Raw genomic sequence first — 16,983 nt, 5'->3', positions numbered from 1 at the left:
GTTCATTAAAAAGTATATTATTACAGCTTTCCCTAAGGCTCAGAAAATGTCTCAGTGAGCGAGGCGATCCCAGCTTCTGTGTGTCAGCTGTGGCTCAGTTGGTAGCACCCTCGCCTCTGAGTCAGACGATTGCGAGTTCAAAGTCCCACTCCAGGGACTTGAACGCAATAAAAATCTAGGCTGACGCTCCAATGCAGTGCTGAGGGAGTGCTGCACTGTCGGAGGTGCCGTCTTTCAGATGAAACGGGGGCCCCGTCTGCTCTCTCAGGTGGATGTAAAAGATCCCATGGCACTATTTCTAAGAACAGCAGGAGAGTTATCCTCGGTGTCCTGGCCAATATTTATCCCTCAATCAACATCACTAAAACAGATTATCTGGTCATTATCACATTGCTGTTTGTGGGAGCTTGCTGTGCGCAAATTGGCTGCCACATTTCCTACATTACAACAGTGACTACACTTCAAAAAGTACTCTGTTGGCTGTAAAGCATTTTGGGACATCCGGTGGTCGTGAAAGGCACTATATAAATGCAAGTCTTTCTTGTTTTTTCAATTCCTGTTTTGAGCTGAGCGAGCTGATCTCAGCCATGTTGGTGGTATGGATATTACATGCGGCTTCAGTATATCAGAGTAAGGGAGTCAGATGTCCCTGCTCCTCATCGCTATTGAGCGAATGTGCTAGAAACACATCTGTGGATGGCAGATGAGAGCAGGACAAGGCTTGAACCATCTCCCAATACTCAATGTCGATTGATACATGAATAATGGTCACTCGAGTACAGTATTCGTTGGTGACCAGTGCCTATGGGAACTGAACCTAACAAAGGATTATGCCTGCTGCAATTAAGAGAATTTCTTTTTACATAAAGTACATTATAACATGAAATTAAGTATTTAAATACTGCTACTCACTTGTATTAGACTGGACTAGAATAGGAGGACTGGACTAGATGGTGAGGACTGGAGTAGACAGCAAGAACTGCATTGGACTGGAAGGTTGGGACTGGACATGACTGGAAAGTGTAAACTATACTGCATTCGAAGGCAAGGCCGACATCTTTGATTCATTTGATTCTTACCCTCAACATAATAACATAGCTACATGTTGAAAAGATGTTGCTGCCTTTCTGCAAAACCCTTTATTCTCGTTTGCTGTGAAATTACATCTAAATCAGTAAGTTAAGCAATTTAATTCAATCACATCTGTTTAACATGCATGTTATTAGCAAGGCTCCAAAATGTAAACATTATTCCAAAGTCAGAATCAGTTGGCAATAAATCTGTATAAATGTTTTATGTCATTCATGTTAACCTCAGCACAGGTGTGTACAGCTGCAAGGGATGAATATCTGTGTTCTTACCTCCTTCGTTGTCCTTGCTATCCGAGCATGCAGTCTCCATGGCAACGTCACACCCTGCTCCTCTCCACCCCATCTGGCAAACGCAGTGCCAGCCATTTTGGTCAAGGGTACACCTTCCATTACTATTGCAAAGACCAGGGCAACCCTCTGAGAAAAGAATACAGATAATAAATACTAAATACGATGCTCCATTGCTGTGTTATGCAAATAAACACTAATAAAAGACCACTAGCTACAAGCCTTTGTTGAAGCACAGATACCATAATTTCACATGGATAAACTGCACCCTTCTGCAGTAGAAACCGTGAATATTTGTTACTCTTTGAAAGGGACAACTACCTTGTAGCTCCAAAGAAAAGCAGAATCATTGATTTTGAGTGGTAATTGCAGTATTATATCCAAACGTGTAATATATGCATATATAAATGGCTGAAAGAGTATGGCGAAGTCACATCTTGATAAAAATGATGTTACAATTAGGAGCCTTCTAAGGAATTTCAAATAATTCTTGCGAATAATATTATGGTTACCAAAGAAACCAGATATGAGAATGTGGAGTACTCTAGTACTGATGAAGATATAATTGAGAAACAGCACAGAAAATAATGGAAAGAAATGTGAATTATGTATCAAAAGGCTTTAGTCTGTCCTTTTACAATCGTCTAACCTTGCTGAAATTCCATGTTAGGTCCAGTAAAGACCAGTTCGGATAAAGTGATCGACTGAACTGAAATTCATTGGGATTTCCTCGGAACTTCCCCGCTCCGTGGCCATAACTTTGGCAAAGAGGTTTCTGCTGCTCTTCCAGTGAAGTTATGGTGGTGGAGCGGGAGCATCTCCGAGGAAAATTCCGAGCCAGGGTGTCTCTGGGCTACTCGGTGTGCTAATACACAGCACTGTCCCTTTTCAACCTTTCAGAACTGGATTCAAGTACAGCCAAGGCAGAGGAGGCGAAGATTCCTTCACTCTGTTGTCTGTTAAGAAAGGCAAGTGAATTGTGGTTCAATGCGCTTCCCAGTGGACCAGTTCACAGTAAAGAGATGACCCAAATTCACCAGGACTCCGTGGTTCTGAGACATTACAAGGGCAGACAGGCCAACTGCTGGGGTGGGTTGTGGCCTGCTGGGGCTGATGATGTGGTACTGTGTTAAGGTCATGTGTGTAGTGCATCGGATGCATGATGCACTTGGCCTGGGAATTTTAGCTGCTGATGAGGAGAGGGAAGACATTCTGTTCTTTTACTAATTCTAACATGGAAGCCCTGCCTGTCTGCTGAACACGATCACTTCTGCAGTTTAAAATTTGGTCGCTCCAACCTTAGCTATCAAATTTTGAAAAGGCAATGAAAGCCTTGCAACACAGTCAATCACGCATATTAGTACAGGGGTCTGCATCAGAATAGCTGAACATTGGCTCCAGCCCAAAGATTTCCTAGTGAGTGAGTGCCTTGAGTCTGATTTCATCCGAGGGCTTCTGGGGAGGTGAAATAGAGGGAACTTTGTTGGACTTTTCATGCATCTCTGGTAGAGGCATGGGAACAGGTTCTCACTGTCAGGGACCTACAATATGGCATTAGAAGCTCACAGAACAGGGGGAAAAAATTAAGTGTGGGTCAGGCGTGGGAGTGGTGGGGGGTGGGAGGAAGAGGAGAAGAATGAAATAAGAGCAAAAAAATAACCAAGAACAACAAATAGTTGATCAATAGTGTCTAATGTGCTTGTCCACCTTCAGAAGCTAGGCAACTGCCAGCCCAATCTGTTTGTGCAGCTACAGGCTTTGGATATGGTCTGTTTCAAGTGGGCCTAACCTGACGGATCCTGTAAATAAGTACAGGGTGGATATTTACTTCAAAATACAGCAAACTTTGGTTTATCCGGAGGTTATATGTCCGGAATACTCGATCTAACGGCAAAAATCAGGAGCCGTTTTCTATATTTTTTTTCGTTCTCGTTGCTTTTTTTCCCCCCCGTCAAGCACTGCAAGGTCTGTAGCTATAGCAACAGCTTCAGCTACAGACGCTTGCAGCTGCAGCCGATTGTTTTGAAGCTGTTGCTAAGCAACAGGGTTTGTTGATTCACACGGAGCTTCTCAGTTCTGTATGTTTAAACATTAACTCTGGTATGTCCGGCACTTTTGATGTTACGGCACCAGCTCGGTCCCGTCAGTGCCGGATATCAGAAAGTTTCCTGTACTGGCCCAGACTTTTTCCAATGTGCTCAGATGTACTGGCTTTCCTAATGTACCAGGAATATATAGCCTTGGATGAGCCACTTTTGAATGTTCATAGAGCAGCAGTATAAGTTGCTGAACATTATTTTCTCTTCGTCTTCTGAAGGTACTTCTCCCCAGCTGGGATCTGGTTCCACCGGGGCCAGCCACCCATTAATACCTCGTTCTGGCCATTCTTCATGTGTGAGGCTAGATAGTTAACCCTGACTTTGAAGAGCATCACAATGGAGCCCTAGTCTCACCGAAATGCTCACATACATGCATTTTGCAGCAGGAGTCACTGGATAGTCTCGTAATCCCTCGAGTACAGACGATTAAGGGGTGCTCTATTTGAAGTGTTTAAGGTGATTAACAGAGTTGATAGGGTAGAGAGAGAGAAACTATTTCCTCTGGTGGCGAGAGTCCAGGAAAAGGGGACATAACCTTAAAATTAGAGCTAGGCCGTTCAGGGGTGATGTGAGGAGGCACTTATTCACACAAAGGGTAGTGGAAATCAGGAACTCTGCTCCCCCAAAAAGCAATTGAAGCTAGGGCGATTGAAAAATTCAAAACTGAGATTGATAGTTTTTTGTTAGGCAAGGGTATTAAGGGTTACGGAACTAAGGCGGGTAGATGGAGTTAAGATACAGGTCAGCCATGATCTAACTGAATTGCGGAATAGGCTCCAAGGGCTGAATGGCCTACTCCTGTTCCTATAGCAATCAGGAACGAGAACCACAGCTGAACTTTCCCTTTCCTAGCTGAGGGATGCTGAAGCCAGCTGCAGCCTCCAAATGGTGGTCTTGCTGAGATCAGGGAATGGAGAACAGATTAGGAATTCAATCTGGCTCCATATGGATTAGAATACACCAGGTGGCGCTTTTACTCACCAGGCACCATCAGGTTAAACACCTGAAGTAATTAAATTGTAAGATTTGTTTTCAAAGAGCAAGTAGACCTTGCATGCATTTTCTAAGGTTTATCTTTTCTCTCCATTTTCCTCTGTGTTTCTCCTCTTGTAGGCAGCTCCTCAGCACAGGAGACTAGGAGAATGTGGCTTGACACGCATCCCCCGCATATGACGATCGGCACACCAATTTGGGCGTGAGTCACGTGGGGGCAAGAACGATGTCTGTTTCCGTCTCCTGCCCCCACCCCCCAAACTGCAGATAGGATCTCTCGCTATCGTGGGGCTTTCAAGTTGATGCTTATTCATGTGAAATTATGGCAACTGAAAGAGATGAACAAAGTATAGGTGGGGTATTTATAGCTATACTTTATTAACAAAGGAAAAAAACTTTTAAGCTTTAAAAACTCACATTCCTTTCAAAGGAGTAAGCAAAGGCCAGGAAACAAGTGAGAGAGCTGAGCACCTAATCAAGACTGCAGATGGACTGAACCGGACGGACAAGGTTTTCAACAGAAACAGCAGCTCGGCATGTGGAACGACTTAAGACGGACAGAACGTAATAACCATAAGAACCACAGTGAACACAGACCAAAAAGCCTGAACAGAAAAAAAAATATGAAGAAAAAAAAACTTTAAAATTAAAAAAAAATCACGCTAAATGACGTGCTTGAAGACAGAGAGCGGAGAGGGATTGTCCGTAACAATCTCCCTAGGGCTTTTGTCTTTACCTTTATATCCTATCTTGTCTGCTATTATGGACAAGGAGGAAAATTGTGGAAACATAATTAAAAGTAATGGCATATTCAGAATCCGTATTTATACAAACATAAGAAAAAGGATGCTTCCAATTACAGAGATGTGAGTGAGTTGAACAAAACTCCTGCTGCTGCTCTTAATAATGAAGACTGGTTTTACTGTCGAAGCTATCGGCTCAAATAAGACATGTCTGGCAGTGCAGTTACAGGAACATTTCTGCAAACTAAATAAAATATTTCAGAAACGCTGTTAAAATACATAAATACTATTAATGAAAGATGAGGTGCCATGATCATTAAACTTGTATCAGATTTACTCCAAACCATTTAACAGTTTCACACATAGCTACAAAACAGTGCTCGACATTGTTACGATTGATTTCTTCTTGCATGATGAAATTACTCCTCAAAAATTCCGCATTCGGTGACTCATTTCTCCCCCCCCCCCCCGCATCAACTATTAACGTGTAACAGGAATGCACTGTTCTCAGTTACATTTGAGCAATGTTGCAGTGCCACAGCCGGTGAGTTAGCATCTGTGCCACCAGCTATAATGTGCAAGAGAGGACAAATGAATCTGAAGCAAATCTATTCCAGCTAATTGACTATCGAGATTTTCAGGTACTAATTGCTATAAAAATATTGCAGACATAACTCAGTATAAATGCCTCATTAATGCATTCGCTGTCAAAAGCTTAAATAGTGAAACCATGATACAAATAAGGTAAAAGAGTTGGTTACTTATTTACTGTACATACAGAGACAGCATAACAACAACAAAAAACATGCAGTACCTTTAACTATCTTATCCAGAAAGTGTGCTTGAGAAATAAAACATACAGACGTTTAAGAACAGCATCACACGGAACAGGGAAATCTCTGCATTCTCAGCTTTCACATGCAAATTCACAGAGCTGTAGATATTTTTTGTTAAATTGCAATTGTTCCTTAGATACAACACATTGTCATACATTGTATACAGTGTACAAGGTTCGAGAGGCCATTTAAGGGCATAACCTTAAAGGTAGAGCTACGCCTATCATGGGTGATGTCAGGAAGCACTTCTTCCCACAAAGGGTCGTGGAAATCTGGAACTCTCTCCCTCAAAAAGCTGTTGAGGCTGGGGGGTCAATTGAAAATTTCAAGAATAAGATTGATAGATTTTTATTAAGCAAAGGTTGTGGAACCAAGGCGGTTAGATGGAGTTGAGATGCAGATCAGCCATGAGCTGATTGAATGGCGGATCAAGCTCGATGGGCTAAATGGCCATACCCTTGTTCCTATAGCAATCAGAAAGAAAGACAGACTTGCATTTATATAGTGCCTTGCGTGACCACCAGACGTCTCAAAGCGTTTTACAACCAATTAAGTTTTTTTTTGAAGTGGAGTCACTGTTATAATGTGGGAAACACGACAGCCAATTTGCGCACAGCAAGCTCCCACAAACAGCAATGTAATAATGACCAGATAATCTGTTTTTGTTATGTTGGTTGAGGGATAAATATTGGCCAGGACACCGGGGATAACTCCCCTGCTCTTCTTCGAAATAGTGCCATGGGATCTTTTCCGTCCACCTGAGAGAGCAGACGGGGCCTCGGTTTAATGTCTCATCCGAAAGACGGCACCTCTGACAGTGCAGCACTCCCTCAGCACTGCACTGGAGTGTCAGCCTAGCTTTATGTGCTCAAGTCCCTGGAGTGGGACTTAAACCTACAACCTTCTGACTCAGAGGAGAGTGGGCTACCCACTGAGCCACAGCTGACACAGGAATGAGAACCGTGGCTGATTTTTCCTTCCCTAGCTGAGGGATGCTGAAGTCAGCTGCAGCCTCCAATTGGTGGTCTTGCTGAGCTCAGAGAATGGAGAATAGTTTGTTTCTATGTTCCTGTAAGTGAGTCTTTGAAAGTGACCCTGGTGGCTTATTCTGGCGAGTGATAGTAATAGAGCTGCTATGTTCGTCAGGACCAGCTGACAGAGGTATCACAGACGTGGCCACGACAGGAAGAGCTCGCAATCAAATCAAACGCAACATGGCTTTTTGATTTTGTATTGTTTTATGGGTTTAGTTTAGGTACAAACAACCTGTTTTCACGAAGCAGAAGGGAGTAAGTGACTGTCAGCTGTAAAAGGCTTGGCAGGTACATCAAATAACTGTATTGGATAAAAACCTGGGAGTTGAGAACAGTCTGTGGAAGATTTCCTCTGATTGCCAAGTGTCAGTGGCATCATAAACATAGCAGGAAGATTCCCTCCAATCACTAATTCTAGCAAAATGTATTTTAAAATGCAGCGGGTGGGGGGGGGGGGGGGGGAAGAACTGCTCTCTGGTCACTACATGTAATCTCATCATAAATACATTCAAAAAGAACATGTTTAAATAACAACACTGATTAACCTTCAAAAGGAATTCAATGTATGTGAAACACTTTGGGATCTGATAAGGCACTATATAAATGCAAATTATTTTGTATATGAGGCTGCTGCACATCACAATCAATTCTTCCCACAGTATGTTATTACAGAGCAATTAGAGAAGAAATCTTCCTCATTTCTCAATACTCAGTTGGAGTATTGCGGACAATTCTGGGCACCACACTTCAGAAAAGATGGAAGGGTACAGAGGAGGTTTACCAGGATGTTACCAGGGCTGAGGGACTTCAGCTATGAGGAGAGGTTGGAAAAGTTCAGACTGTTCTTCTTGGAACAGAGAAGGTCAAGAGGTGACCTAATAGAGGTTTTCAAGATGATGAGGGGTTTTGATCGAGTAAATAGGGAAAAAATATTCCCTCTGGCGAGTGGGTCAATAACTAGAGGCCGTAGATTCAAAATCATTGGCAAAATATCTAGAGGGGAGTTGAGAAATTTTTTCACTCTGAGCGTTGTCGGGAGCTGGAACGCTCTACCTGGAAAGGTGGTGGAAGCTGATCCCATAAATAATTTGAACAGGGAGTTGTACAGGTACTGGAGGCTGAGCAACTCACAGGGTTATGGACAAAAAGCGGGGGTGTGGGACTAAGCATGACCGCTCTTTCTAAGAGTCAGCACAGGCACGACGGGCCGAATGGCCCCCTTCTGTGCTGCAAGTTTCTATGATATCGACGATTCTTTGTCTAACACATCACCAAAAAAATGTCTGGCTTGTTTTGATATAAAATTAGCAGCATAATCTCTGTATTTCTTTTTAGAATGCAATCTTAACACAAGTTACATCTACTTATGCTTTTGCAACAAAATTAGAATGGGTCAGTGCAGATGTGACCTCTGACACTCATACACATTTTACCCAGTTCTTCTTAAATTGCAGTATTACAAATGATGGAGACCGTAATGTACCAAATTGTAGAATTTGACAGCACAAATCCCCATTTGTGAGGGAGACAGACCAGAACTAGGGGCCGTAAGTATAAGATAGTCACTAATAAATCTAATGGTGAATTCAGGAGAAACTTCTTTATCCAGAGAGTGGTTAGAATGTGGAACTCACTACCACAAGGAGTAGTTGAGGCGACTAGCATTGATGCATTTAAGGGGAAGCTAGATAAGCATATGAGGGAGAAAGGAATAGAAGGATATGTTGATGGGGTTAGATGAAGAAGGTGGGAGAAGGCTTGTGTGGAGCATAAACCCTGGCATGGACCTGTTGGGCTGAATATCCTGTTTCTGTGCTGTAAATACTATGCAATACCATGTACTACTATGTAAGAGGAGGCCATTCAGCTCATCATGCCTGTGCTGACTCCCTGCAAGAGCCATTTGCTTTATTCGATTCCCTGCCCTTTCAAAAATTTATTTTTGTATATTTATCCACTTCCCTTTAACGCCTATTATGAATTCTGCCTCCACCATTCATGTCCCAGCCACTGTTTGTGTAAAACTATTTTTTTTACAATTAGTTGCTCACAACAGAATTCACTTTTTATGATGGTGCACCTGGCATAACTACTGTGCTGTGTACTACACCATGTAGAAGTGGAATACTGATGAGATTCATATTAAAAAAACAACTATGGTTATAGCTCCCAAACCTCTCAAAACAGCTAAGTGTCTCGAGCAGCTATTCATCTCCATCGTCTTCAGCCCCTGCTACAAGTACCATACCATTGCCAACAGTTCCATCCCCCTCACTGGGCACTGCCTCAGCGTTTGAAACCTTGGCTTCTGACTCAATGCTGGGCTGAGCTTCTGACCTCGCATCCCCTCCGTCACAAAGGCTGCCTACTTCTACCTCTGTAACATCGCCCGGCTACCCCACAGTCCATCTGCTGCTGAAACCCTCCTCCATGCACCAACTCTGATGTTTATGGGATGTACATGTGGAATTGTTCATACCTTTGCCAGCATCACTGCCCAACAAATTCAGGCTTTCCCGCCTTCACCGCTACGAAGGATCTGATGGAGCAATATTCAGGGAGAGGCCAATTCTACAAAATCTGGGACAGGTTGACTCTACAAGGGCCTATCAAGTGATTTCCTTATCACTTGTGGTAACAACACCTCCCCCGCAACCAATGTCAGTGTTTCTTCTTGTTACCCAGCCTCCTCTTTAGCTCCGACATTATGGCCTAGGAATTCACTTTGGGCCCGCCAGCTGGCGTGCGCCCAAAAGTTAGCGCTGAGCGCGGAGCCAGTTGCGCGCGTCAGATATTCAGTTTTTGCGCCCCAAGTCGGAACCGGGCGCTATTCCAGGGTGTGCCCGCCCCCGCTTGGGGCGCTGAAACTGAATTTCAGCGCTCTAGGCGCCGCTGCGCCACCCGCTGCGGAGCGGCAGGCTGCGGTACTGCAGGCCTCCTCCTTCTCTTAAGGGGGAGGTGCATGCAACGGGGAGATCGCCGCTGGATAGTGCCGGCAAATGAGCCCGGCACCACGGAGAAGTGCCGGGTTCGCGGAAAGCAGCCGGCAATGCCGCGGGGGTGGGGGGGGGGGCGGGGGGGGTGGGTGGAGGAGGCCGGGGAAGGAGATGCGGGCAGGCAGCCGCCAAAAAAGCGGCCGGCCGCACCTCCACCTTAAAGCGCCCCACTAAGGCTACAGTACGGCCCCGTTTTCTGATCGCTGTTTGCGGCCGCAACTAAATATGGGGGTCGGGCCGGTATCGGGGCGGAACCGGGGCACTGCGCACACCGATGACGTCATCGGTGCCGGCGCAGCGCTAACGGCTACCGCCGCCATTACCGCTGCGCTGAATATCAGCGCAAACTCCTCTATTGGCGCAGAAGCCCTCTTTGGGCGGTAACTGGCCGCAAAGCTGGCAGCGCCTTACTGAATTTCTCGGCCTATATTTCTTTATTTTAATCCTGAACTTTGGGTGAAGTAACCACTCTCAACTTTGACCGCCCCTTCCTCAATCAACAAAACGGCCAAACTAGTGTACATAAGAAATAGGAGCAGGAATAGGCCACTTGGCCCCTCAATGTAAGAGCATTGTTGTCTCAATCTTATAGAAATATTCCTGGGAAGGCTCGCAAAAACCAGGAATGAAGCCCTCAGCAGAAGGTCCTTAGAGATAAAAATGCAAGGTAAATCTTAACTTCTTTTTGGTAATTTGATTTTTTACCCCCATAGTCCAATAGCCGTTCCATCTGTTAGGATCAGCCATTGCAACATTCAAATGACATGGCAGCGCTAGATACAGAGTCCCCGGCGTCAGTACCAAGTGGAGTGCTGAAGTAAAACAAAGTGTTAAGAATACACTTCCCTCCAGCGGATGACTTCCTTCACGAGGGCTGTGTATCATTATAATAGCATTTTATTTTCGTTCAGCTCCAAAGTCGGGGGGAACTCAGCATCTATCGCTCCAGTGTCAATTTTCTAGCACTGTAACCACCGGTGTAAGAATAAAGAATAAAACAACAAACAGTGTTAAGATCTTTAAGTAAAAACTGAATTCAAGACTTGAGTTACTGAGGTAAGCCCGCTGAACAGGATTTTAATTTCCACCTCATGAACAGGTTTCTAATTCCATTATTATTCAACTGATTTTATTTGGTTGTGTGTGCAGTTTGTAATCTGAGTTAGTTCTAATAAATGCATCAAACAAACCACTGGACTGAATTACAAATGTTGTGCGCTTTCCCTGGAGTATTCCATTATCATTTCAAGGCATTTTTCGCAGCACTGCAGTTTTGCATGTACATACAAATCAGGGTGCAGCAGATCTAAATTCAAAATGTATTGCCATGCTATTTTTAGTGTGTAGCCACTGTGAATTACATAGAAATTACAACATAGAAATAGGCCGTTTGGCCCAACCAGTCTGTGTTGTCATTTACCCGCCACACGAGAAGCAGTCCAAATCCCCCGCCCATTCCCATATCCCTTTATTGCCCTTTCTTTCAACCACCTATCCAGCCTATCCTTAAATGTTGACATGACTTCTATCGGTAACTGTGCTACTGCATTCCACAGCCTCACAACCCTCAGCTGCTCTTGCTTTCTGTTTTAAATCTCTTACACTTGATCTGTCCGTCCTCTAGTTTCAGAGGACAATCCCTGAAAATAGTCTGTTTCTAGCCACTGTTCCAAGCCTTCATCATTTTAAATAATTCTATCAAATCACACTGTAGTCTCCGAGATTCAAACAAAAAGGGGGGAAAATTGGGTTGCTTTGCGCCTCCTGTTAACGCCCGGGTGTGGCACCGCTAACGCCTCCCGCGAAATTCAGCTCCGGCTGCAAACTTCCCTTGCGCCCCCACAACTATCGCCGGACGATATGTCCGACCAGTTCAGGGGGCGTTTTGGCAGCGGCGGCGGCGCAAATTAAAGGACAGGTGCCGGGCGGCCATTTTTCTTTTGGCTGATTGCCAGCATCTGCTCCTTCTTGCCTCTGTACACAAGTTGCAGGCCGCGACCGCTCAGCCCGGCACTCCTCTCGAGTGTTGGGCTGCTTTCCCAGAACCCCGCTCCCCGGTGGTCCAGCAGGCCCCCGGTGCGCGCAGCGCTAGGCCCCTCCCCTGTAATCGGGGAGGAGGCCTGCAATGGCGCTGCGCTACGTGCCGCTGTTGCATGGAACGCCGCAAAATTCACTGGGAGCACCCCAAGAAGGAGGGGGAGCGCTTTCCAGTAGCTGAATTTATGGCGCAGGGACGCTAACTTTTTCGGGGGCACTAAAATTAGCGCCCCGGCGACGTTAGCGCCCCAAAGGGGGTGCCACTGAATTTCTCCCCCTAACAGTTCTCGTTTTTCAAGTCTTTCTCTGTATTACCTCATAACAGGCAGCATCCTAGTGAATCAGTACTGCACCTTTTCTATGGTGCTAGATCAATTGTTAATTTTAAATCGGAGATCGATAGCTTTCTGTTAACCAAAGGTATTAAGGCATATGAGCCAAAGGCGGGTATATGGAGTTAGATCGCAGATCAGCCATGATCTCATTGAATGGCGAAGCAGGCTCGAGGGGCTGAATGGTCTACTCCTGTTCCTGTGTTCCTATTGCCTCAACATTCTTCCTATAGTTTGTAGTTACAAACTGCACACTGTACTCCAACTGTGGTTTTAGTAAGGTTTTATATAGATTCTCCATTGCATCTCAACTTTCATACTCTACCCTTCTGGCCATAAAACTCATATTTCAGTACCCTTTTTATGGCCTTATCCACTTGAGGTGCAGCAATTTTTTTCTTGTGAACCTGAACGCTCAAATCCCTTGCTCTTCCACATCCCCCGCTTTCCCTTATTCAAAGTATAATTATTACATTTCTTTTACCAAAATGTATCACCTCACATTTATTGAGACAGAATTTCATTGGCCACTTTTATGCCCATTCTATCATTATCCCCTTGCAGCTTCCTTTGGTCCTCAGTATTATTTACTATGTTTTCGTATTGCCTGCAAATATGGACACCAGTCCCTCGAGCACCATATCATTGACACGGTGAAGAGAGGCGGTCCCAGAAAAAATGTTCCCTTTAATTTTTTTTGGGGTGCGCGGCCCATTCAAATTACTGCGCATGCGCGGTTTTTCCTATTGTCAAAGCCGGCAAGTGGCCTGCGTGGGATCTCCAGACAGCTTAATGGGAACATTGCCTATAATGGAACCCTGTGGGACTTCCAACCACTCTGAGAAACTGACCTTAACTCTTACTCTTTCCTTCCTTCTAACCAGTTTTCAATCCAATGTTCTACCCTCCATCTATGTCTCTACTCCTTAATATTCTCCAACAGTATGGTAGCTTGCCAAAGGCTTTTTGAAAGTCCATGTACAACGCATCCACTGCATTTCTTCCATCCACCATATCTGTCACCTCCTTAAAAAACTGACAGGTTTGCCAAGCATGATCTTCCTTTCTGAAATCCATGTTGGCTGCTTCTAATTATTTTCTCTTTGTCTAGATAAATAGTAATTTCCCCTTTAAAGATTCCAGAATTTTCTCTACCATAGGTGATAAAGTAAAAGGGGCTATAATTACCCAGGTTAGTTCTGTTTCCCTTTTAGGGAAGGGTTTTACATTGGCCACTCTCCAGTTATTCGGCACATATCCAACAGAACCCTGAAATATAGGGTTAGACATTTAACCTACTACCTGTGTATAAAACATTATGGATTAGCCGCCCATTATAGAAACCATCCGATTTTCTTTATATTGATTTCAATGATTTGCCAGGCAGATAGTGGAGGTAATTGGCAATGTTCAAAATGCATGTGGGGCTATAAAGGGAAACTTCAGATATTAGAGGGATACATTTCAATGGGTGGAATGGCCCTTTCTCATTCTTGACATTTTTATTCTTTTTGGTCACACTTGATGTAAAGAAGATTTTCACCTGATATATTTATTTTACATTTCTTTTCACTCATTTCCATTTCTCTGTTCTACATTTCTAACTTACTTTTAAGTAATGATCTGAGTGTACCTTCTCGCTAACATTTATTAATAATATTTGATGTACCTCATTGAAATTGCTCCACCTTAACGACCTTCTTTCTAGATTGTGGAGCCTGAGTGTCTCTAATCTCCCCTCAGATTTAATCACTTTTCCCTTGGGAGCAGTCTAGCGATTCTTTTCTGTACCCTTTCCACTGTATGTATATCTGTTTTGTGGTGTGGAGACCAACAGTGAATGAAATAGAGGCGACTTTCCACTTTGAATTTTTACCATTGTGCTTTATCACAGATTGTTTCCCGTTCAAATATGCGCCGCATCTGAAAGCCAGCCTCTAGTTAATTATCTTCCTGAATAGCCAGTAAAGACTCTTCATTAACAATTAACCTCACTTTTACAGCAATCTTTGCAATGAATAGTAACCACTGTCATTAATGCTCCATTAAGGAAATAAATAGACGGAACTCATCATCAGACCCAGATTATTCACTGTCAGATATTAATAGGTATGATGAAATGGTAATAATGTGCAAGTGGGTATACATTAACTGTGTTCAGTTCAATCATTGAGCCCTAAATCTGACTAAATTGCTCAAGCACCGTTTCTTCATTACCTAATTGTTATTCATCACACATTTTTTGCCACTTCTTTGAAACACATACATTTGTAATAAATGATTTTTATTTGGCATATATTGGGCAATTTTGTTACCTGAAAATTACCAGCTAATCTTGTTAGGCTCCTCTTCAAGTTCATCTCTTTCCAGTGTACATACACATGGTTGTACCCTGCATTATGACCAACATCAGCCCAGATTCATTTATGACATTTATGTCATCTGAATCTTTTTATCACAGTTCTGGTTTACTGCTTGAAGCTTACAAGGTTGTTTTCCCTCATTTAACTGTGATACCAATAACTGAATGCTGAATTGATGCTTTAGTATGACAGATGCTGCAATAGATTCTGTAATATGAAAGATACTATATGTAATAGAAAGTGTAATAAGACAGGTGCTAGAATACTATATGTAATAGATACTGTACTATGAAAGGTACTGTAATGTGTAATAGATTCTGTACTATGAGAGCTACTGTAGTATGTAATATAAACTAAATTGCAGATGCTGGAATACTGTAATAGATACTGCTATATGTAATAAATTCGGCAAAGGGAGTGATGCTTTCGTGAGTTCAAATCCCACCATGGCGGTTTGACAATTTGAATTCAGTTTTTAAAAATCTGGAAAAATAAAAAACGCTGGTATCAGTACAAACTGACCATGAAGCTGTCATATTGTCATTAAAAAGCCAACTGGTTCACTAATGTCCTTTAGGGGAGGAATCCTGTCTGGCCTATATGTGTGGTTGACTCATAACTGCCCTCTGAAGTGGCCTAGCGAGCAAGGCCCACCACAGCCTTCTCAAGGCAACTAGGGATGGGCAATAAATGCAGGCCTTGCCAGCAACGCCCACATCCCAAGGGTGAATTAAACATGTTGCGTTAAATATACAATTGCAGAGTGGGTTTACTTGAGAAAAAAGGCAGTTGCACTGGTCACAGCTGGTATTCATGTGAGGCAATGACATGGAATGATTTAGAAGGATTATAGAATTTAGAGCGCAAAAGGAGGCCCCCTCCCCCCACCGCCATTGCAGCATCTCATTGTTTCTTGAATGAGTCCAGGGTTTTCACCTTCATCGCTGCCTTTCACATCCATCTCCGCCCCTACCTTAGGGCATCTGCTGCTGAAACCCTCAACCACACCTTTGTCACCTCCAGGTTATTCCAATACTCTCTTGGCTGGCCTGCCAATCTCTATCCTCCGTAATCTTCACTTCATCCAAAACTCTGCTGACTGTAGCCTATCTGGCTCATCCATCACCACTGTGCTCGTTGACTTACAATAGCTCCCTGAACTCCAACACATCAAATTTAGAATTCTCATCCTTACGTTTAAATTCTTTAATGGCCTCGTCCCTCCCCAACTCTGCAACTTCCTCCTCCCTGAACCCTCTGTTGCTCTGACTTTGGCATCTTGTGCATGCCCTCTCCCTTTGTCCCACCACTGGTGGCTGTGCCTTCAGCTGCCTAGGCCCCATGCTCTGGAATTCCCTCCCTAAATCCCTCTGCTTCTCCATGTTCCTCTCCTCCTTTAAGACCCTCCTTAAATCCCGCCTTTTTGACTAAACAGTTGATCATTACTCCTAATAGCTCATTCTTTGGCTTGGTGTCCATAGCTATCGATTACGCCTCTTGGTAAGCGCTTTGGGACGTTTTTGTACATCAGGTGCTATATAAATTCAAACTGTTGTTAAAAATGGGGCAGGGAAGAGCACATTTATGGGAGCCCATTCGATTTCCAGATGGAAAAATAGGAGGGCTTCTTCCCGGCCAATTTTCCTCTATTCAGTGCCCCCAGTTTGACCTAATATGCCCAGGCAAAGAAACAGGAAAATCTGCCCCATAAATTTTAATCTCCAGCACTTTGACAACCACCTGAGAAAATAAAAGGGTGTAGAATCATCATTTGTGTTTCAACAGCTTTAATTACAGATAATATAACAGGCTGAGAATGATGTGAAAATCTTACATGTACCTGATCTGAGGGAGCCATTGCCAGTATAGATGTTTCTACACTGAAAAAGTTCTCTTTTAATCCACCAATAAATTCAAAAAGCAGATGTTGTAACTTGGCTCGGCTCTCTCCGAACAGCTGTAACAACTGCGAAATGCCAGACCAATTTGCGTGGACTGGAGCCAGCTACGTTTTCCCTTCCCATTCGTTGCTACCTTGAAGGTGATAGAGTCATAGAGTCATAGAGTAATACAGCACGGATAGAGGCCCTTCGGCCCATCGTGTCCGCGCCGGCCATCAAGGGGATGCTGAGGGGATTCCTTGCAAGTTCTGGGCTTGGTGAAACTACTTG

General features: G+C 43.8%; 1 protein-coding gene across 12 annotated transcripts in view; it reads right to left on the bottom strand.

The window, feature by feature from the left end:
- tenm3 (teneurin transmembrane protein 3) overlaps positions 1-16,983 on the bottom strand; it is a 2,019,778-nt gene that overhangs the window by 117,207 nt on the left and 1,885,588 nt on the right. For all 12 annotated transcript variants that reach the window (XM_085979187.1, XM_085978950.1, XM_085979196.1 and 9 more), the window contains one exon: positions 1,362-1,508. In XM_085979187.1, coding sequence (XP_085835313.1) covers positions 1,362-1,508 — 147 coding nt within the window. The remainder of the gene's footprint in view (positions 1-1,361; positions 1,509-16,983) is intronic.

Source organism: Somniosus microcephalus, chromosome 1, assembly GCF_052327205.1.
Source record: "Somniosus microcephalus isolate GS21.2 chromosome 1, FLI_Smic_1.0, whole genome shotgun sequence".
In the NCBI taxonomy this organism is placed as follows: Eukaryota; Metazoa; Chordata; class Chondrichthyes; order Squaliformes; family Somniosidae; genus Somniosus; species Somniosus microcephalus.
This window is presented reverse-complemented; position numbering and strand designations above follow the sequence as displayed.